The sequence below is a fragment of the Maniola jurtina genome, chromosome 19, assembly GCF_905333055.1.
Source record: "Maniola jurtina chromosome 19, ilManJurt1.1, whole genome shotgun sequence".
NCBI lineage: Eukaryota > Metazoa > Arthropoda > Insecta > Lepidoptera > Nymphalidae > Maniola > Maniola jurtina.
The window spans coordinates 9593062-9617977 of NC_060047.1; the positions used below are offsets into that span (position 1 = coordinate 9593062).

Here is a 24916-nt window from a genome sequence, read left to right on the forward strand (position 1 = left end):
TATCATATAAAGAAGCTAATGAGATATTCATCTGTAGCTTCTTACGAGAATGAGCAGGGGCTCTACTACCACCGTGTTTTAATATTGTTTTGACAGTTTCATATAAGTTTTATATGAAAATGTCAAAACAATATTAAAACATTACTACTTTAAGCGATGGCAGTAAGGCCCCAGGTCGTAGAATATCTTGAGAAGACCGTATCCACATTCCACAGTAGCAATTGAGGCTTGGGACCATCAGTTAAATTCCTAGTCAAGCACAAAACTGTCACTTGTATTTTTCAGTAGTATGCGTTTGGATGGACGTGTTCGAAGATTTCAATGACCGGAGTTTTTTACCTTGACCCACAAAAGGGGCGACGACCGCCGCCACAGATTGGGTTCTACGTCAGACTTACTCAGTGATGTAACTTAATTGAATTATGATTGCATCGATTCGTTAACTAACCCAATCTTATTAGAAGATAGATAGATTTGTATACTGTTTTTTATACACATTAAGGTTTTTTGAGAATGAGATGATTTTGATGATTTTCAGATATTACCATAATTTTTAGCACTACAATACAAACTACCTATTATTTACTTAGTTAATAAAATGACACTAAATATTATGTTACTGGCAATGATAAAATATCAAGAAGTTAATTTTATTGCTTGACAATTCACAAGTCTTGCTTCAGTAAACTTCTTGGCAGTCTTCTCAGTAGGTACCTACGTACCTACCTAGAATCTGATTTCCAAACTGGTGCGCGGTAAGCGGTAGAGTCGATATCTTACAATTAGCCTACATTAAAAAAATTGATAATTAGAGCTGGTTAATACACAATAGTTTAAAATTCTATAATTCTATAAAAATTCTATAATATTCTAATACGGTATATCTGATAAGAATATATCATTAATATTTTAAGAAACTGACATAGAATAATATCATCATTCATCATCATATTATAAGATTTTATCGGTGAAGCTCTCCCCACAATATTCTGTCCCTAACTCTACAACGAACGTACGAATAAATAACTAATATCCCTTTGTCCCTTCCTACTAGGAATAAAGCATATCGCAGATATCGCAAATATAAAGTTTCGCATAATATCGATATAGTCAGAGAGGGCGCGAACATAAGTGATTTATCTGAGTGATATTTCCGTTCGATAACTCGACCGTCCTGCTTTTATGAGCAAAAACAAATGGCGGGCCCTACCTCAAGGGCAATTACTTTGTCCATATCTTTATGTAGATTGTAGGCACATCTTTACATAGCGCAGTTGTATTATGATATCGATAAATAATAAATCAATAAATCAATCGATTTTGTTATAAACTTCTGCTTCTCTTTGAAATTAGTGATTTTAGTGTTGAGAAAAATAGCTATCAAATAGTTTCGATAAACAAATTAAGAACATAAAAAAAGTATGTAACGTATTTTAAATCGACGTTAAATTACTATCATTAGGTACCTTTCTCACTTAGTTGACTTTCAAAAAGTGTACATTTGAAATAAAGACTTTGAATCAAGATTCCATCAGCCAGACCTTAGTACTTGTGATTTTAACTTAATCGAGAATCGATACTAGAGATTCCTGTGTCACAGAGGTCATTCATGCATTTTAGAGAGGAGAAATTTAATTCTGCCCATATTAATATGTATCGATAAGTCGTTAACCGCGTATTAAGATGACGTATCTGAATGACACTTCCGTTCGATATCTCGAATGCCCAAGGGCTATTTACGGTCCAACTCGAGACGGTTTGTGTCCTCCAGAGTCCAGATGTCAGTATCCCTATGACGCAATTTAATCGATAACTCGGGTGCGATGTCGGGTGTAATGAACTGCACTTTACTTGGTATGTGTAGACTGTAGGTACACTATGCAGTTGATTATAATTATTGTTTTCCTTGTTTGAGTAGATTACATACCTAGTTAGTTCACTTTATATTTATTTAATTGGCTCGCTAGATATGGTATACGGAAAACTTAATAAACTCTTCCATAAAGGAAGTTAAAACTTTGTTTTATTATGTAAGTACCTAGGTTTGTTTTAGTAATATTATTAGAGACTTGATTGCTATTTTATTGTGAGTTTCCGTACTCGTGTACAATCCGCATGCAAGAGTTTCCAATGATCAAAACTTGTTGCCAAATTCATAACTGACCAATGTTGCCAAACTTTAACTATCTATTACAGATTTTTAACATCTGGTTTATATACATATTTATTTACTAATTTTATATATCTTTACAACTTTTACAAATGGATTTTACATAGATTTGCATCTCTCGTATTATCTTAAATTACAATCAATCAATCAGTCATTTATTTGCTCTACACACTCTACAGCAATAAATAAAACAAAAACGCAATAGGTAAATAAATTACTTTTATTAATGTCCACATACAGTTATCATAGTTCAGTCTCAAATGTCGATTAATATCATCGATAAATTTAAATACTGTCCAAGTATCGTAGATAAGTACGTGCAAGAATGCTCAACACTAACCACAACTCTATAAAAGTAAAGCCTACGCATAGTTCGATAATTTCCATAAAAATAACCATTCAAATGATCGAGATAAGATAAAATTATGTTTATAAGGACCCCTCGGAGCGAGGAATCAAGATACCTACATGTAAATCAACACTTCACAATCTTCGGGTTCTTATCCTAAGAAGGGTTCGTTGTTTCACCCGGTATATCCTACTAATAATATTATAAAATATGTGAAAGTGTAGATGTTTGGATGTTTGTTACTCAATCACGCAAAAACCACTGGACGGATTTGGCTGAAATTTGGAATGGAGACAAGTTATACCCTGGAATAACATATAGGCTACTTTTTATCCCGGAAAATCAAAGAGTTCCCGCGGGGTTTTAAAAAACGTAAATCCACGCGGACGAAGTCACGGGCATCAGCTAGTATTTCAATAAATTGACTTAGTTACATTATATCTTACTAGAGGACGCCCGCGACTTCGTCCGCGTGGATTTAGATTTTTATAGATCCCGTGGGAACTGTTTGATTTTCCGGGATAAAAAGTAGCCTATGTCCGTCCCCGGGATGTAAGCTAACTCTGTACCAAACATTAAAATCGGTTCAGCGGTTGAGCCGTGAAAACGTAGCAGACAGACAGACAGACAGACAGACAGACAGACACACTTTCGCATTTATAATATTAGTATGGACTAGTATGGATTAGTACGGATAGTACACTAGGTTACGTTATAATAGGTACCTAAAGTATCTGTATACGATAGGTATAGGTTATTGGTGTTTATGTTGACTATTTATGGAGGTATTTTAAAATTAATTATTTTGAATATGATATTTTATTTTACATAATGAAGCGGTATTTCTAATTATTATTAATTAATAACTAATGAAAATAACCAATATAGGGAATTATAAGTTTTATCAATATATTAATTTCGTATTTACCTGCCTACCTATCGCAGTATTCTGCATAGTTGAATATGTAATTATCTATATACTAATAAATAAAATTGAAGTGTCTGTCTGTAATTTCGAAATAACTACCTCATATTAAGCTCATATGGTTATTTGAACGATACCAACACCGAATCACACGTTTTTAAAATTTTTGTCTGTCTGTCTGTCTGTCTGTCTGTCTGTCTGTCTGTTTGAAAAGGGTAATCTTCGGAACGGCTAAACCGATTTTGACGGGATTTTCACAGACAAGTAGAGATTTGACCAGGGAGTAACATAGGCTACTTTTTTAACCGACTTTCAAAAAGGGAGTTGTGTTTTTCTACCTATGTACACGGAAATCTCCGAGATTTCTGAACCGATTTGCGTCATTTCTTTTTTAATCGATAGAGGAACTTTGCGACATTGTTTCATAAAAAATTTGGAGTCCAACTCCTCAATCCTGATGCTGCAGGGGATCTGACCAATCCACGCGGGCGAAGCTGCGGGCATCAGCTAGTTTTACATAAAACGCAGCTGTATGAAGGATTAATTCAATAGATCCATAATATCCTCATCATCACCATCATTATCAAGCGATACACGCCCACTGCTAGACGTAGACCTCTTGTAAGAACTTCCACACATTACGGTCTTGCGCCACCTGAATCCAGCGGCTCCCTGCGAATCGTTTGATGTCGTCTATCCACCTTGGGTCTTCCAATAGTTCCAACGCTGCCCTTTCTGGTGCGAGGTCGCCATTCTAACACCTTGGATCCCCAATATCCGTCGGTTCATCTTATTATACTCTTGATTTAATTGAAATGACGGACTACGTTGTGGAATTAGTTTACAAATTGCGAAAAACCAAATTAAATTTGAATTTCGCGGGCAGATCCGTCTCATGCCCCTTAATACGGATCCTTAGCAACTCAATTTCATCCCATTCAAGCTTGTTCAAATATCAAGAAGATACCTAGATCAATACTCAATTTATACCCGTCCTACGCAAAAATTGTACGTAAGTACTTGAGTGGCCGTGGGTCCGTAGAAGAACTTGGACATAAGTTATTATGGACCTACTTGGATGTCAAAAGCGAATAAAGTTTTTGCCTGAATTAGCTACTAGACCTGATTACTCAAACAAAAGTTCTGATTAGGCTGCTGTTTCTTTGCAAACTCAACATTTTGATTAATATTCTCTTGGAAAAAATTAATGAAAAAGTTGTTCTTTTACATTCTTAACAGGTCTCTCTCCGTCACTCGCTTCATACAATCGTAGTTCCAATTTCATTTGAATATTAAGCAACCAAAGTCCATGAAATTTTGCAGACATATTCTAGAAACTAATATCTGTGTCTGTGGTGTTTTAGATTTTTCTAAAAATATGTAGTTTTAAAATTACAGGGGCTCACAGATTTGTATGTAAATTTTTAAGACCGCGTAACTTTGAAACCGAATATTTTAACAGAAATCTGGAAAACCACAGACATAGATATTAGTTTCTAGAATATGTCTGCAAAATTTCATGGACTTTGGTTGCTTAATATTCAAATGAAATTGGAACTACGTTTGTATGAAGCGAGTGACAGAGAGACCCCTCTTAACGATATTTTTCTACATTATTTAAAGTCTTAATGCTGTTAAATCAAATTTTTTTTAAATATATTATTTCCAGCTAAGGCGTTACAATATGCTGGAAAGTAATTCCTATTCTTACTTTGATTTAAACGATAATTTAATCAACAACTCCAGATTTTTAGAGAAAAGGCGAATACCTATTAGGTACTGATTTCTACTAAGGTCAATAACAACAGATTTCTCCATAAGGCTCCAATATATATTCATTATTCATGTAACTTATAGAAAGTTTGAGACGATGCCAATTTCTAGAGGACATAATATTACCTATATACTCGTAGTAGGATATCTAGTAACTTTCGACCTTCAGCGTCACGAATTGTTTGTAAATAACGGAATAATTTGTATAAGCTAGCCCTAATTTATAGGCATCAGGCTGAGCCAAGAAAGGAGCGTAGGAACCTACTTGACATATTTAGCTAATTTGAGTTGGTACGTGGACACCAACTCCTGTCATGATCAGTTAGTTACCTAAACCCTGAATATCTTATTAAAAAAAATGTATTAATTTTGTCTGCGGGGAAGCTTCGGCCGTGGCTAGTTACCACCCTACCGGCAAAGCCATACGGCCAAGCGATTTAGCGTCCCGTTACGACTGCCGTATAGAAATTAGTATGGTTTTAATGAAAACTGCCACACCCATTCCAGGTTAGCCCGCTTTAATCTTAGATTGCATCATCACTTACCACCAGGTGAGATTGCAGTCAAGGGCTAATTTATATCTGAATAAGAAATAAGAAAACCACCCCAGTGAACACGCACTCATACGCACGCACGGAAACACACACACACACACACACACACACACACGTATGTAACACGAATTTTAATCGGAATACCGTATACGTTTAATTAAATCATCAGTGGAACCATATAAACACTATACCTACCTACGCTCCCGTAGGCAGGTACTTGGAGATAGCTGAGCTAATGAAAATCTTATTGTTACAGACAAGATGGAGGAGCGGGACAAGGACGAGGGCCCCGGCGTGCCCGACATGACCATGATGCCGCAGATCACCGAGCAGGCCATCAACGACAACCTCAAGCGGCGCTACATCCACGATCTCATATACGTATCCTTTGTATCATAAACACAGGCCATAGACTTACACCGGTCCGTCTTACGAAATCTGAGAGTCTCCCACGATATGCGTTGAGGATGGCCACCAAGGGGATTTTAGTTAGTAAGAAAATCCCACATAATCCGATTTCTCCGTGATTCCCCCGGTACCAAAACAAGGTCCTATACACGGTAAATCTATCGACTGTGATTCGAAAGAACGTATCGTGCGTCTGTTGTTTCAAAGTTCACACTTTACCTCATGCTCTGTTGACCTCACTCCAAGTATAGACAACTATGTTTAGTTTGAAAGGGCATACATACAGGCACTTGCAGAAAAATGTTCAGGTACTTATGAATACTTTCAATGAAAGCAACCTAAGTAGTGGAAAATAGGTTTCCCTTTCGCCGGATTACAGTGACGGGTGTCTAAAACTAAAAAATACATAAACCTAAAATCTAAATGCCTCTCTACAATAGAAGCACTTGACCTATCTTGGCATCTACATAATATCTTTAGCTAGGGAACGATCTAAGTAACTACTTTGTGTACCTATTTAAATTAAATTCGAAAACAATTGTAAATACTTAACGATGGTCCCTCATTAATTGACTTATCTTGGGTCAAGATTAAAGATGCCGAGCAAATGCTCCCCTCATTAGTTATTAAAAGCAATTTCATTTGTCGCAGCAGCGAAGCTTAGCTTTTATTATTAATGCTCTATTCAATTGCAATTTGCTTCAAACCGATTCAAACTTAGCATAACTAACAAAATATGTTTAAACTTCTAAAGAACGAACGAAGACGAAGATCGATCTATCGCTGAAGAAAATACTAACCTCTTTTAAATATTTGGATTCATAGTCGTAAAATTATTTTAAAAAATGATCCGTAGGACTCGCAAGATGTACATGAAAATGCGTGTAGACTGTAGCGTCAACAACTTGGCTTTAATTGTTAACTAGTTGTTATCTAGGAGTGGACGCTTACGGATCTTGTAGGTACTTACTACATTTTAACGCCATGTCCGATGCTGCTGATGTTTCACGTTTTCTTTACAGAAAAATAAACCTTTTGCAGGATTTTTGACTCTTGAAAATCTTGCAGGTTTTCCGGCCGTGTGCGACCAAAGGCCTTCTTTAAAAGAACGTGCTTTCGCTACAGAACTTTTTAAAGTTCAATAAATATGACTTTATTTAATAGAAGTAATTGCTTTACGTTACGGAATGCATCGGTCCTATGGACAGCTCTTGACCTCATTTGATTACACTGATGTATTTAACATGTTACTGTTCAATTATTGCTAACAATATTTTTCCTATATAACAAACAGACATACACAGGATCAATTTTAGTGGCAGTCAACCCATACAAAGAATTAGGATGTTACAATATGGTAAGTACTGACTGCTTTTTTATAAATATTTTAGATGTCGATTCAAAGATCTGGGACACTTGAATTCAGAGTTCTGCACTCCATGTTAAAAACTGACTAATCAAAGCTAAATACCTACCTACTAAAATTTAAAAGTTGCTTATATCGCCGCATAGATTACAGTCGACACGTAACTAAAAACTTATTTTATCTTAACGTATTTTAAGTTATTCGGAACTCTATAACTCTAGCAGTGGGATCGGTGATACGCATCTCAGATTTTTGTTTTCTAGATCCATTACATTACATGTAAAGACTGAATTCCTGCTAAACTGATGTTGGTGGCTCCGTCCAAGTGGATTGAGATTTTTAGATATCCCGTGAGAACTCTTTGATTATCTGGGATAAAAAGTAGCGTACGTCACTCTCTAGGTCCACAACTATAACCATGCAAAAAATCAGGTCGATCCGTAGTCTGTTGCGACGTGATTGAAGCACAAACCAACAAATTATCAAACTTTCGCATTTATAATTTTAAGTATGATAGCACAATACTGCGTTGCTGACAACGCTGACAATACGAATACGAACGTATGTTACGTTACGTATATTTGTACGCTACTTATTTCAGCGTAGGGGGAATCCAGGCCTAAATACATAAGTTTACACAAAATAGCTAGGAAATCTATAGGTATCTATCTCACCCTTTAAATGAGATCAATAGCGCACAGTTAACCCCACTTCAACCCTCTGTATACCAGACTAAAATCGCGTATCTGCCTACATCGTAATTTGTAATACAATACTCTTTGTAGTCTTGTATTGTAGGGTCGTAAATCAAAAAGGCAATAAGGCAGAGCTATTCACTTACGGATATACAAATTAACTTACGCTACTTTATTATCTAGACACTAGCCGATGCCCGCGACTTCGCCCGCGTGGATTTAGGTTTTTCGAAAACCCGTGGGAACTTTTTGATTTTCCGGGATAAAAGTAGCCTATGTGCTAATCCAGGATTTATCTACCTCCATTCCCAATTTCAGCCAAATCCGTCAAGTAGTTTTTGCGTGAAGGAGTAACAAACATACACACACACACATACAAACTTTCGCCTTTATAATATTAGTGTGATAAATACGTGTATAGTATATCCATAAATCAATCAGATTTCATTTCCCTATCGCATAGAAAGTTCCAAGAAAATAGCCTATATTATTTTGCTTTTGTCACTTTTTACGACATCACGCAGAGTTACCACATTACTAGAGCAGCAATGTTCCGTAAAATGGACTCGACCTGACTGATCTTCAGTGTTGACCAGTCGACCTCTTTGTAACTCAGCAAGTTGGCGCTGTAAATTGGTGTTGTGCCTGCTTTTCCTCGGTATATCAATAATATTGCCATCTTTATCGTATGATGCAACTCTTGCGATAATGTGAAAAGATTATACGAGATAGACTTAAAGTCAATCAACATAATCATCGTCAACCGTTAGATGTCCCCTGATGTACGTCACTGCCGCGCGTCGCGGCTGGAGAGAATATCGTGCGGGGCGCTGCCGCGACGCGCAGTTCAGTTGCAGTTCAGTTCAAGTGCGTGGGCACCTTTAGTCTCTTGAAGGAACTTCCATATTTACGCCCGTCTGAATGCAGCCGAGTTTCTTGCAAATCGTTTGATGTCGTCTGTCCATCCAAAGGGGCCTATCAACTCTGCACTTTTGGTGCAAGGTCGCCATTCTGGGACTTTGGAACCCCCGAATCCTATCAATTTTTCGAACTATGTGACCCGCCCATTGCCACTTCAGCTTCGCAATCCGTTGAGCTATGTCGGTTATTGTTGTTCTCCTACGAATCTGCTCATTTCTGTTTGTTAGGTATTTACTTAAAAATTTGTTCCAAGTTTAAGTCATTTTAAATCAAATCAAATCAAATCAAATCATCATTTATTTGCTCAAATGTAGGTAGCATAGATTTTACAATTTATTTTAGTGTCACTACACTTGCCATGTAATGGCGTGCAAATATTTTACATAAGCAATGTAAACTACACTAAATAGTTTAAATGTACATTGAATATGCTCAAAATACCTTACACCTTACAGTCATACTTAGGTAGGTATACATATACATAGTCATAAAAAGGTCTGATTTCACAACACCATCATTACTGGTAAATAAAATATAATTTAGAGCTCTTAAAATTAAAATGTAAATAATTTAATAAATCATGTATTATCTATGTAAAATGTCAACAAAAAAGTCACAAGAGTATACAATTAACATACTTAATAATTGTTTAATAGACTAGTTCCTCATAATAAATCATTTAGTGTTGAAGAATTCATTTAAACTGTAGAAACACTCATTTAAATTAATTAAAGGAATTATGAGTTTATTTGGATACCTTGTGTTGAAAACCTTCTGGCTTTTTTTTTGTGTAGAAATCAGACTTATTTTTTTGAACAAATAGGCTTATCTCATAAATGTATTATCATAATTATCCTAGTCATAACAATTTCTTTTTTGCATGGAGTTACAATATCATAATCATAAATCAATAATAATAAAAAATCATAAATCAATCAGTAACAATAAAAAATCATAAATCATAAATCAATAATAATAATATGTCAGATCTTACAGCTATCTAAAAAATCTTTAACGCTATAAAAACATTGGTCAATTAAATAATCAAATAACTTTATCCTAAACTTCGACATTGGTAAATTTTTTATGTTATCAGATAACTTATTATATAGGGTGACAGCCATACAATATGAATTACGAGAGCATATCGCTAGTCTTTGTCGTGGTATTTCCAATTTAAATTTTTGTCGCCGGCTTTCGTTGTCAGGCTTCCTATCAAATAGATGCTCATGTTTCTTTACAAATAGACATGTCTCAAATATATATAGACATGGCAAAGGTAATATCTTTTTCTTTTTAAATAAAGGCCGACATGGAGCTATTATATCCGCACCACACAGTGATCTGATACATTTTTTTTGTACTCTGAAAGCATTTATAATATCGACAGAGTTACCCCATAGTATTAGTCCGTAACGCAGTATAGATGCAACATAGCCATGGTATGCAGTTGTGGCTGCTTCTTCAGAGATTGTATTTCGTAGACGATATAGTGCAAATACGAACCTATTAAGTTTTTTACACGTAATATGTATATGTTCTTTCCAGTTACAATATTTATCTATTGTAATCCCCAGAAAAGTTGCCGACGGCACGACATTTATTTTTTCATTATTATAGTTGATGCTAAGGTTAAGGGATGAGCTATTATAGGTCTGGAATTCCACTACTTTTGTTTTATTTAAGTTAACGCAAAGGTTATTCATGTCAAGCCATTGAATAATTTTGTTTAGTGCAATATTGATGTCTTGTTCAAGTTCATTTTTTATTTTACTTTCAACTATTAAGGTAATATCGTCAGCAAAAAGGATTGTATCATTATTAACCGTGTCTGGTAAGTCATTGATATAGAGCAAAAACAGCAGTGGACCCAGGATACTACCCTGGGGAACTCCGGATTTAACCTCTTTATATAGTGATCTATGAGTAGATTTTTGTTTATTTTTTACTGTCGTAATCTCAACACATTGCTGACGACTATGGAGATAGCTCTTTAGCCAGTCGTAGCCTTTGCCTCGTATACCGTATTTAAATAGTTTTTCGAGAAGAATCTCATGGCTGACGCAGTCAAAAGCTTTGGACATATCCAATAGTATTGCGGCAACTGAACATTTTTTGTTGAAGGCACCATTTACCTTTTTAATTAAATCAAAGCATGCTAATGTAGTTGAGCGCTTTTTTTGGAATCCGTACTGGTTTGTTTTCAGAATATTATTTTTATCAATAAAGTCGTTTATTTTTATATGCATTACTTTTTCAAGAATTTTTGAAATAATTGGTATAAGGGTTATAGGTCGGTAATTATTCATTTCATTTTTAGCACCCTTTTTATGTATAGGTTTAACAATAGAATACTTTAATTTTTCAGGAAAGGTACCATCTTGAAAAGACATATTTATTATGTGGCATAATGGCCCTGTTATTGTTGCTGCACAAGCTTTTACAATCTTCGTTATAATGTTATCATAACCTGTAGAATTAGTATTTTTAAGATTTTTAATCACTTTATACAGGTCATATTCAATGATAGGCGTTAAGAACAAGGTATTAGTGTTAAGTGGTATGTTTTTTGTAGAATTGTAAATATTTGTGGCTTGTTTATACTTAGTTATATTAATAAAGTAATCGTTGAATTTTTCTGCAATGGTGTATGGATCATTATGGACGTCAGAGTTAATTCTTATTTCATTGATGTCATTTGATTTATTGTTGCAATTAAAGTTATTCTTAATTAATGTCCATGATGCTTTACATGTATTCTTAGCTCTTTTAATGTATCCTAAACTCTCTATTTTTTGTGACCTAAAAATACAGTGTTTTAATATTTTTGCATACCTGGTGTATTTTCTTAGATTTGATTGTTTATTAGTTTTTGAATATATGTAATTTAAATAGAGATTTCTTTTCTTAATACAACACTTTTTAATACCTTTTGTTAACCAACTTGTTCTTATTCCTTTTTTTACTGTTTTAACTAGAATATGTGGAAAACATAGATCATAGAATAGCGTGAAGATTTCATGAAACTTGTTAAATGCTGCATTAGTTTCCATCTCATCGTATACTTCGCTAAAGGATAGAGCTGCAATGTATTTGCAAAATTTATCAATATTTTCGCGACTATAGTCTCTCTTGCTCTCAAACCAGAAGGTGTTATTTTTAAGTTTATTTGCTGTAAACTTACAACCAATGCTTTGCGCGGTGTCGTGATCCGAGAGAGCTAATTGGTGTGTCCGCGGGGTGATTTTACTATCTTCAATGTTACTTATGATAAGATCCAGGCAGCTATTTAGTCTAGTTGGTGTAGTGATGTGATTTTTCATGTTATAGTTATCCAGAATGGACGTTAATTCAATACTATATTGATTTGTTTTTAAAATATCAATGTTTAGGTCTCCACAAAGTATTACCTTCTTATTTTTTTGTTTAGTAATTTTTTGTAGCAAGATATTTAGGCTATTAAAGAAATTGTCTACTTTAGAATTAGGTGTTCTATATACACATATGACTATTAAATTATATATAGGGATATCAATACCACAACATTCAAACTCATGTTGTTTACACATATTGCTAAGATCTAGAGGTGTACATTCTATATTACACTTTGTTAAAATACAGGTGCCACCCCGTTTCTTATCACTACGGCTGTAAATAGCAGACAAATTATAATTATTTATACGCAGATTCTTGCTAAGGTCGCTTCTAATAAAAGTTTCGGAGAGACATATGATATGAATCGTGCCGAGAGAGCATTCGAGCTCTTTGATCGCTATTTCTAATAAATCTTTCTTATTAAGGACACCTGCAATATTTTGATGTAGTATATTAAATAAAGTTGTGTTATTATTGACGAAAAAAACTAGTTTTTTTGGCTGTAACTTCTTTTACTTCATTGTTTCCCTTTAAAAAATAATAGGGAATTGTTCTTTTTTTATATGTAGTTTTAGATGTATCAATCATTGTGTTATGTTTTTCCAATACACTTTTTTTTTTAAAATAATATAATATTGTACCCTTGTAGGGGGAGGGGAGGGGACGAAAAAAATCACTATTCTCATTATCACTCACAAGTTGAACATCCGATCGACTGGCTCCGTTACCATCACTAATTTGATTTGTATCTATAATGTTATGATTAGTCACGTTATTAATATTACTGTTACTAGTTTGAAGAAATTCTATTACTTTGGGTTCATCGTCAGTTTGAGTGCTTTTATTTACTAAAGAGATATCCTCTTTCTGATTTTGTATTAGTCTATTATATTCGGCATATTTTCTACTATAATCTAAGCGCAATATTTCCCTCAATATTATCTGACATTTATGTAAAGCGAACGCATTAGATGGCACATATCGAGAGTAATCAAAATCGATGTAGGTTACATTGTTATATTTATCGCATAAGAATTTCAATACATAATTCAATTTGCCTTCGTTTAGATGTTTATTACATGGAATCTCAGAGACTAGAACATTAGTATTCGCAATTGATCTTAACCAAATATTGAAATTGCTTTGAAATTCAAACGGATTATCGTCATTGATTCCTGTCATTGCAATTACATAATCATTTTTGGTCAGTGTTGGTAAACTGTAGTCAGCTTTGAGCACTTCGCCCGTGTGTGCACCAGGTTTCCAGTAACAAAAGACCTTGTATTCTGATCCTAACAGGTTTTGAAGTATCTTTTGTAGTTTATTACCCTGTTGATCTGCAATAATTACTACCATATGTTGGTCACTCAATTTATTACAGGTTGTTCCTTTTGATATGCGGGGTATGTCGTTCATTTTAGAATTCTGTGCACGTTTACCGTCCTTATTGTTATCTAATTGTGACATGGCCTTTTTATTGAGAACTCCACAATCCTGTTCAGATGCCAAATCGGTACCAGCTGTAGTTTCTTCTATCGTAGATTTAGCAGTGTCATTTGTTATAGATCTATGGTTTTCATTAATTTCATTGGTTATCACCATCTCGTTTTGGAATGTAATTGTATTGTCATTTCGTTCTACTGGGCTTTTTGTAGGAGTAAAAGCATAGCCGGGAGAATTTTTGCGTTTATTCTTTTTTATTGAAGATGGAGTAGAGCTCTTTCTTGTGTCTATCGTAACTTTTTTATAATTATTTATTATTTTTAAACAATTCTCTAATTTGATTTTCAATTGAGAATTTTCAAAATTGAGATTTTCAATTTCCTGGTAGGCATTCTGCAATTCAGTTGTGAGTTTAAAAATTTTATTTTCATTGTCTGAGTTAATTAGGCTGTCTTGTAAGAACGTAACCATCAGTAGGGAGCATTTTAGTTTTGAGTTGTAATGTTTGCTGCTCCATATTCTAACTCAATGACGTCACGCATTTCCTTCAAACTTTATATCACTTTCATCTACACTAAATAACACTTTTCTTACAACTACATACTATTAACTATTCCGTGGGAAATCGCTTATCTTTTATGAGAAAACATGGCCATTGTGTATGACTAATTGACTATAACAGGAAGATCAGTAGATAAACGGAAAGTAAAACAACATTCATTACCATAAGGTAACATTATTGTCAAAGGACGTCACTCGTCACCCCTTTTTAATAAAGGGGTTTGGAGTGTAACCCCTGTTTATGTGGGTGCAAATGCGGAAAGAGAAAAGCAAACGTTTATAGCTACGCTTCCACTGCAAGATAAAAATTATACAGATTGTTAAGCAGCATATTTTTCTTATTGGATTTCTTCTAGTTATTTAATTTTGATTGCATCTTATTCGTCCTTGTGCCATGTAAAGAACCAATAACTGATAGTATTGGATTGGTGCATAAAAACCTTCATTTTATATACATTTTATCAATAAGATTTTCCGCTTCTGGGTGAAAATCGGTTTATTTCTTTGGCGTTGCTGTGTCTCCATGTACTTTTATTTGATGCCTGTTAGGTAATGGGTCTATAGTATAACTTCTCTGGGATTTTTATTCACTAACAAACAATATTTTACACTGGGAAGAACTGTATATACCTACTTCGAGGAAATTATGAATAATAAAGGTGCAAGGCTATGACGAGTAGCTTTGCTTTCAGTGGAAGGCTAACCCAAACACGATTAGTGATTTGCGCAAATGTACCTACCGGGTACGGCTGACAATTAGACTTTTAATTAAAAGTTTTTTGGGGCTCTACACTCTACAGCCATCAGAAGTTTGAAGTCGTTCTACGCAGCTATTACAAATTGTACTTCCAAGAATTTCATAAGTTAAGACAAGTAGCTACCGTATTTAATTAATTGAGTGTTGATCTTTAGCATGTAATGAAAACTTATCTAAGTCTGAACTTTGCAAACACTTAATCCGTTAGGTACTGAAAATTATACTTTAGCCACTTTTTGTATCTTTCATAAATCTTATGAAACAGTGGGTTTAAATAAAAAGAGCAAATCAGTATAATCGCCCAAATTTATTATATCACTTCACTAAACACACTAATACAAATCACTCATTGCTTTATTACTATTGTTACTTTGTTACTATTTATATAATTTACACTTGTTTACACAAATGGACATAGTTTCAGCTTACAATGCGTACGATAGAACAATAATCATAAGAATGAGCTCGCATAGCTTTATATGGCGTTATCCCCACCGAAGGGATTCGGCAGTGGTGGCGGAGTTGCGTTCGGCTGTCAATGGCGCTGGCGTTGATTGGCTGTCACGGCGGCAGTAGGCTATGATTGGCCGTCTTGGCGGTTATCGGCTGTAACAGGCGGTGATTGGCCAGCTCGGCTTGACTCGGATAGTCTGGTTGGCGTTGGCGCGTTGCGATTGGCTGAGGCGGCGTGGCGTTACATTCGGCCGTCCTGAAACAATGAATTGCTCCCGCAATGGGAAAATGCTTGGTTAGCTTTCTGGTAGACAATAGCTCAACAAGGTCTTCGGTTTCAAGTTATTTATCGGAACAGTTAGCACTGTTGGATATAAGAGCCGTAAGCGCTGTGATATGGCTTTAAAGAGTCTGCTCAGGCATGTACAAGCTTCGTAGCCTCGAAACCCCTTAACACTTCGAGTTCTCTTAATGCCTACCAGCTTGGTTACGAAAATGAACCTGAGTAAATGCTATCAGTGTTTACTTCTATCGCAATGCTTGTGGGAACTTGCCACTAAATAACTAAATTCCTTTGTTATGATTAAATGAAATATTAATTTTGTCAGTTACATTAGTTAGCTTTATCCTATCGCTTGCTATCCTTTACCGAGCATTTGCCTTGTTACGCATAACCATCCCGAGTTCGCTAATTTTACATTAATAGTAACATGGCATCGTGACCTAGGTAAATACCAAATTATGGATATCACATTCATTGAGAGTATTGTCAGTAGTCCAAATAATATCAGTTAACAGTTTGTCCAATCATTTTATTCGCAGTTTCGCTAGGACCTGTGGCACAACGCGTTTAACATGGTCTGGTTAGTGCTTGGATCGGCTTGACTAGGCACTTGACTCGTGGTAGTATCATGGAGGTCAAAACATACCTAACTATTAATCAGTCGACACTCGGAAACTCTAAAATGTCTACTAGTAAAAGCATTCTTATGCTCACTTTATAAGTTTACTAGGATGTCCAAATAAGGCAAATTATGTATAATATTCTACGAAACTGATCGTTTTCGGCTAATAACAAATTTTGCAAAAGCATCTGTAATAATCAAATTGTACCTACACTACTGATGAGCGATATCCTTTCGCTTCTCGTGAAGCTGTGAATGCTATTACTCTGACTTGAAAAGGAATCTCACTTAAATCCTTGCAGGGAGATCTCTCAACGAGCAACGAGATGAAAGTACTCCTATCGAAAGTAAAACTTGGCTTTCGAAAGTAAAAATTGGCTACCGAAAGTAAAACTTGGCTATTGAAAGTAAAACTTGGCTACCGAAAGTAAAACTTGGCTACCGAAAGTAAAACTTGGCTACCGAAAGTAAAACTTGGCTACCGAAAGTAAAACTTGGCTACCGAAAGTAAAACTTGGCTACCGAAAGTAAAACTTGGCGACCGAAAGTAAAACTTGGCTACCGAAAGTAAAACTTGGCTACCGAAAGTAAAACTTGGCTACCGAAAGTAAAACTTGGCTACCGAAAGTAAAACTTGGCTACCGAAAGTAAGACTTGGCTACCGAAAGTAAGACCTGGCTGCAGAAAGTAAGACCTGGCTGCAGAAAGTAAGACCTGGCTGCAGAAAGTAAGACCTGGCTGCAGAAAGTAAGACCTGGCTGCAGAAAGTAAGACCTGGCTGCAGAAAGTAAGACCTGGCTGCAGAAAGTAAGACTTGGCTGCAGAAAGTAAGACTTGGCAGCAGAAAGTAAGACTTGGCAGCAGAAAGTAAGACTTGGCTACCGAAAGTAAGACTTGGCTGCAGAAAGTAAGACTTGGCTGCAGAAAGTAAGACTTGGCTGCAGAAAGTAAGACTTGGCTGCAGAAAGTAAGACTTGGCTGCAGAAAGTAAGACTTGGCTGCAGAAAGTAAGACTTGGCTGCAGAAAGTAAGACTTGGCTGCAGAAAGTAAGACTTGGCTGCAGAAAGTAAGACTTGGCTGCAGAAAGTAAGACTTGGCTGCAGAACGTAAGACTTGGCTACTGTCTTCACTTCGGCATCTATGTAATTCCGAAAACAGTTCACGATTGAATTTAGGTAATACAGGATCATCAGTCAAATAACAGTTTTCTATTCCATTCCTATTCCCTACTATGTAAGCTACATAACCAGGCAGGCATACTAACACCAACTGAACTCAAGATATTATGTAAAACGTCAGTCTAGTCGGCTTAGTGAAAATTCTTACGGTACGTCCGGTCCACCTGACTAACAATGAACGGCACAAAGCTATATCATGGTTATAATTAAAAGTGCCACTTGAACTTTCTACTTACATTATGATTGGACCGACAATCTTAAGGTAGAATGATGAAATTGACTCGATTGAAAGCTTGTTGGCAAAAGTACGTAACATACATGCTGCCTACAAGCACTACTTTTTTTTCTAAAATGACAAAAGCATTATCAAAATCATAAGGATATCTAACTGGTAATAGTTATTATTACGTTTCCTCCAAGTGCCCAATTCTGCCTACATTACACTACCTATTTGTATTTACTCATACGCTGTGCCACTGGCTTGTATATTATACGAGACAGTTCCAAAGCCGTGAGTAAGATCTACTTACTATGCTCTCAATCATTCAAAGAATGTGATTTAAACTACAAGTTACAACACGTACAGACTTCATAAACACTAACTTTTAGTAAAAATAAAAGAACAGTCATACCATACAGCATAAACGCTTAACAGCGCTTATGTCACCCCAAATAGGCAACAATGCGGCGGCTTAAAGATACCCATTGGCTGCAACCCTGCATCGTTAGCGCGCCACGATGTGGTGCCTCGCAGTGACGCGCTCGGCATCAGGCACACAGCACACAGCAAAGCATCAGTGGTGACCATCGTAGGCGATGACGTTTGCACTTCACGAACTCACCAAAAATTCCGAGAAAAGAAAGATAAACACAATATTATTGTTTGACTACAAGTAGCTCCCAGTCGATTTATAAAGTACGTCTGCCCCAATTATGAAGATCTATATTCATATTACATAACAATCATATAACCACATGAAAATCAATTTCACAAGAAACTCAAAAGTGAACATCATAAAACAATTCGATTTTACATTCAAATTGCGATCGCCATGCTATATGCAAAACTGGGTTTGAGCACACTGAAAGTGTTCATCAACCGATTCTGACGTAAATGATATTATTGTACCCTTAAAAATAATTTACAGGTACCCCACACGTACCCCGTGTTGTCTGTATGACTGCAGCGGGAATATCACCGACGACGCGAAAAAAATAACCTTAAAGGTTTATAGAACCTTATACTATAACTGAGCCTTGTGCAAATAAAAACACTAATAGCGTCAAAGCTTGTTTCTGGAAAACTTCTGGTTGAAATTTGCGGGTAGTCTGAGAACTATTGTTACCATCCGATATACTAGATCTTTTTTTTTTAATTAATTCCTGATCAGTATGTATTTGTGTCAGTTCATAACCACTCAACAATTTTAACCGATTTTGATAAATGATACGTCATTCGTCTTGATGGCGTGTGTGTCAATGGATATATAAAATTCTTTAAACAATCAATGTGGTGGATTTTATTCGATTTAATGTAAGAGCCGAAAAATATGCAGCGCAAACTGCAGTCGGGAGTTTTTATTTTTTATTATTTAACTTATTGAATTACTTGTTAACTTTTTCGTACCGGTAGCACTTGGTCATAATTTCCACATACTGGAAAGCACTACTACTAACCCACTAAGTACGTTTTCTAGAATTAAACTGCGAATTCAAATTGCGGGTATCTCGGCGAGATGCAACGTGAAAAGTGGATGGTTGAGCGGGTTTTTACCTGATTCGATAAAAAGTTGACTAAATCAATCGGTTGCAATTTTTGCATTAGTATTCACCGCCATTATTTTATCAGTTATATATATACAATACGTGTATTTTTGTTAGGAAAACTATAAATAAAACAATACACACAAATATCACATTTACAAAAATTAAAACTAAAACTCGTCGAGCTAGTTACCTTGCCTTACCCAAAACTAGAACAATTTATGGCAGAAAAACCCTTATCTATGAAGGAGCTAAACTGTACATCAAAATACCTGCACACATAAAAAAATGTACACTCATTCAATCCATTTAAAACTGAATTAGCTGCTCACACTATGAGTAATGCGAATTACTTCAACAAATGCGCTGAATGAGTACTTAATTAAATGGCGAATATTGTAAACTTTATTTTCTTAGAATTAAGTTCTTATGTAAATGACTTTTTTGTTTTTATGAGAATTAAACATCTTTAAACCTAAACCTTTATTTGACGGTCAGATATGCCACAAATTACAGTTATATTTATCTTCAGCTATCACTCAAACCATTCACTATCCGCGAGCGTATAATGACCACCTATCATAACCCGCGTGCTCTAATACTAATTTCATAACCTCAAACAGGGTGTTACAACAGGGTGGTGGGGTCAGTAGAGGTTACAAACACGATCAACCTCATTACACTATGCATCAATATCATTAAAAACGGGATTATTTGAAATGGAATAATGGATGGATCATACCTCAGTTATTACGCGTAGAAGTTGAGGGTAGGTTGCCATCGGGCGTAGAAACCATGCACGCTGCAGATGAATGTACCTCCGGTTCAAAACTCTTCTAAGGACCTTCCGGGCCCCAGAAGTGGACGATCTTCATTGTCGCTTGATTTTTACACGATGATTCGTTTCATCCTTGCGGATGAACAAAGTAGATGGTATGTCTTTGCCGACTCGTTAATTGGCGCGATTATGCATCATAACTTTCTTTATTAATCCCACTTCTGAGATGAAACAGTGGGTTTAAATAAAAAGAGCAAATCAGTATAATCGCCCAAATTTATTATATCACTTCACTAAACACACTAATACAAATCACTCATTGCTTTATTACTATTGTTACTTTGTTACTATTTATATAATTTACACTTGTTTACACAAATGGACATAGTTTCAGCTTACAATGCGTACGATAGAACAATAATCATAAGAATGAGCTCGCATAGCTTTATATGGCGTTATCCCCACCGAAGGGATTCGGCAGTGGTGGCGGAGTTGCGTTCGGCTGTCAATGGCGCTGGCGTTGATTGGCTGTCACGGCGGCAGTAGGCTATGATTGGCCGTCTTGGCGGTTATCGGCTGTAACAGGCGGTGATTGGCCAGCTCGGCTTGACTCGGATAGTCTGGTTGGCGTTGGCGCGTTGCGATTGGCTGAGGCGGCGTGGCGTTACACTTATGTAGAGGTAGCCATGTACCTATGTTTGATCGCCCTAATTTGCTTTTGACTTTTTTATCGGGATCAGCTTATTATGTCTGGTGGCTACGGCCGGCACTAGTTACCACCCTATCGGTAAAGCCATGGCTCTTCCAAAATCGATGAGTAAAGCCGTGTCGCCAAACGATTCAGCGTCCCGATACGTGTAGAAACTGATAAGGGATTTCATAAAACTGCATTACTCTTTCCAAGTGCATTCCATATTCTAGCAGTGCATATTAGAAATTAGCTGATGCCCGCGATTTATTTGTGTGGATATAGTTTTTTTAAATCCCATGGGAACTCGTTGGTGTTCCGGGATAAAACTAGCCTAGGTGTTCCAATCCAGGGTATAATCTATCTCTATTCCACAGCCTAACCCGTCTTGAAGTTTTCACGTAAAAGTGTAATAAACATAAGACAATATTAAGTGTGATGAGAAAACAAATTTTGTATCAGAATTATAACAAAGGTATTTGCGATAATCTGTAAACATCAAACAACTGTATTTACGAGATTTACAAGCAGCGCCTGTGTATTCCAGGAGGATATGCAAAACTATCGCGGCAGAGCCTTTGGGAGCCTTCCGCCGCATGTTTTCGCGCTCGCCGAGTCGGCCTACAGCTCCTTGCAGGTGAATATTTATGCTTCCGTCGAATTAGCACTCATTTGTCTGTCTGTGTCTATTTTGCATGCTTAATTTGTTTTTGAATTAGGCGTTTCTGAAAAGGTATCCTACTCAATTGCATCGTTTCCATAGGATCCAACCTGAAATCAATTCTTTATAACGATTGGGATTCCCAACACAGGTCATAATGTTGCCTACATACTAGGGGAGATTACCTTACGTTGTTCATTAACACACATAATCTACTTAACATACATAACATACTACTACCTTAACATACATAATCTAAATCTATTATTCTTCTTCTCTCTGGGCTGGTTTCCGCACTTAAACGTTTCCGTCTGTTGTGCGTAAAAATATATTATTATGATAACTGTAAATATGCTGAAATCAGTTCGTATGCCCGTAACAGTCTACTATAACATCCGCTGAATTAAAAGCCATTATGGCTACATCTATGCCTCCAAAACAAGGTCCGGACTGCAATAAGTACCTGCATGTACAAAGAACTAAGTAGTCGTTTTCCCATATCCTTCTGACTATGAAATTTTTTATTTCAACAGAATGGCGAAAGGAATCAATCAGTTGTGATATCGGGCGAGAGCGGTGCAGGGAAGACGGAGACCACAAAGCTTATCCTGCAGTACCTTTGCGCTGCTGGTGGTCAAGCTTCTTGGGCTGAACAGCAGATCCTTGAAGCTAACACTGTTTTAGAAGCTTTTGGTAAGGCATTTGATATAAAAATGACCGGAAACACCCATACTAATAGTGCGAAATTAAATGTCTATTGGCTTGTAGCCTTTTTACGGCTAAAAAAAATCTTATCCTTTCTTTCAACGCACTGTGCAACTTCAATCATCATCATGATCAACTCATCATCGCCGGCCTAATACAATGTGCAACTATGCGATGGGTAAATTATAACTTCTATCTAATTACTCCTCTGTCTTGTAATATGTCTTATAGATAAAAGTATTCTCCTTCATTCAGTCCCACAAACTACTATTTCTCTGCTAGGGACATACATTTTATTAATTCCAGCAGAAGAAAAACGACCCTTTGTTTTAACAATTTCATTATTATTTACGGCTAGTTTTACGTGGTTCATTATAGAAATACTAACTCCGTTTTAGGGACGCTAATAAATTTTCCAGTGCCCCAGGTCTCTCAGTCTTTACATATTAACTTAGTTACGAAAAGAGACCGTGAGCGTTGCAATAACCTTTTCTCCCGCAACCCTGCTGAAGTAAATTGAATTATATTCTAGACAATCCTCGGCTACGAAGTAACGCGCTCAAATGAGCTGTGCGATCGCTGGGGATACAATGCTCTTCCTCTTTTCAAGTTACTTTGAAGCAGTTCTGCAATTAATTAACGAGACAAAGGACTGTATTTATGATTCATTAATTTTCTCCACCCAGTTCGAAAGTTATCAATTCCTTATGCCCTTTGAATTAGTATGAAAAAACAAACAATGAAAATCAAAGCTAAGCTAACTGTGAGGATTTATTGTACTTAATGTATAGAGTTTTTCGGCGTCTGTTTCGGGACGTTCTTTATGATTAGTTGTTCGTTTTCTAGAATATTTTTGCCAAAATCTGTTTTATACTGTCGTTAAAATGTTTTCCTGCGAACTTTGATACCCCATTTCATCATCTCCTTAGCTTTGAAATGACAAAAATTCTTTCTTTTTTGGTAGGCAATCATTAATTTAATTCGGAAAATTGAATATTTAAATTTTTTGTAGTGAACATCAGAAATTTTAGTGCTATTGACTTAAAATCCCATACTCCCGTGCTTAGAATATTTTATTAATATCCATAGAAGTATTTTACGACTTTACGAGCTCCTAAAAACTTGAAATACGAAATGGTTAGGCAAATTTGGACAGCATAGGGCATGGCGTTCTCGTTTTGATCTGTTACAACTTTCGGAAATCTCGCATATTCATGATGGTTCTCTTTCAGGTAATGCAAAGACTGTACGTAACGACAACTCGTCCCGGTTCGGAAAGTTCGTGGAAGTGAGACTGGATCATCGGGGAGGGATCCGAGGTGCAGTGTTACGGGACTTTCTGCTGGAACGAGCGAGGATCACGGGCCCTGCGCCCAAGGAGACCAATTACCATGTGTTCTATCAGCTGGTTGAAGGAGCTAAGGTAACATAACTGAGTTGAAAAGTGACTTTTACTATCGACGTAGGCCGAGTAATAAGAAACTTTTGTACGTGTGCTTTCAAGTCGTTTTTGTAAGAATCACATTCATCACTGACTTCCTGGTATGAAGGAATAATTTTTCATATTTAGATACGAGTATTTGAAGTATTGTACACGCTATTGAAGAGATTATGTATGACCTTTCGTCCAGATTGACTAAATGATTTCCTGGCAATTACATCCACTTTGGTACATCCATTTATTTAGGACAAATTAGGTACAGAAATTTTGTCATGCCTAAGCCAATCATTATTTTTCTAGTTATCTGTTGGTTATTTACCTTCAAATGAATATGAGTAAGATCATTTTAATTAATTCCTATCATTAATTAATCAGATAAAAGTGATTCATTCGTTGTGACTCCTGAACTCTTTCGTTCTTTCATAAAAATGTCTATGGTTATTTTTGTAATAAAAAAAAATCTCTTACAGCACAATGCCGAACTTCGTAATATATTACGGCTTAGAGATGGCGTACATTTTAAATACCTGAATCCAGAAGATGAGGAAGCTAGAAAGGGTAGAGGTGGTGAACAGGGGAAATTGGAGGCGCTGCAACTAGCGTTAACAGTATTGCAAGTACCCTTGCATATGTGTGAGGGACTCTTCAAAGTGCTGGCTGCGGTTCTGTGGCTGGGGAATATACAGTTTCAGGTGAGAGATCTACAGAAACATACAAAAAGATTCATGGGGTCAGTGTTTTTTTTTTAATTATATAGACTAACGCTTGGCTGCAATCAGACCTGCTAGCAAGTGATGATGCAGCCTTAGATGGAGCGCGCGTGCCTAGAAGATGCCTATTCACTCTTGTATTGAGAAATTGGAGAGATCTATCAATGCTTGGAGTATCTCTACGTGGTCATATCAGAAATGAGGAGGTCCCTAGGAGGACCAGAGTAACCGGTATAGTTCAACGGGCTGCGAAGCTGAAGTAGCAATGGAGAGGGCACATTCAAAAAACCAAACTTGGCGTCTCAAGGTGCTAGAATAGTGACCTTCAAGTTTCA

At 36.2% G+C, this 24916-nt stretch overlaps 1 protein-coding gene across 1 annotated transcript in view; it reads left to right on the forward strand.

Moving 5' to 3' along the window:
• The window catches only part of LOC123875183 (myosin-I heavy chain), a 105688-nt gene that overhangs the window by 59786 nt on the left and 20986 nt on the right, over positions 1-24916 (forward strand). Inside the window, exons 3-8 of the mRNA XM_045920873.1 lie at positions 6028-6152; positions 7474-7536; positions 21612-21701; positions 22259-22418; positions 23663-23853; positions 24342-24563. Of these exons, the coding sequence (XP_045776829.1) occupies positions 6033-6152; positions 7474-7536; positions 21612-21701; positions 22259-22418; positions 23663-23853; positions 24342-24563 (846 nt within the window). The 5' untranslated portion in view covers positions 6028-6032. The remainder of the gene's footprint in view (positions 1-6027; positions 6153-7473; positions 7537-21611; positions 21702-22258; positions 22419-23662; positions 23854-24341; positions 24564-24916) is intronic.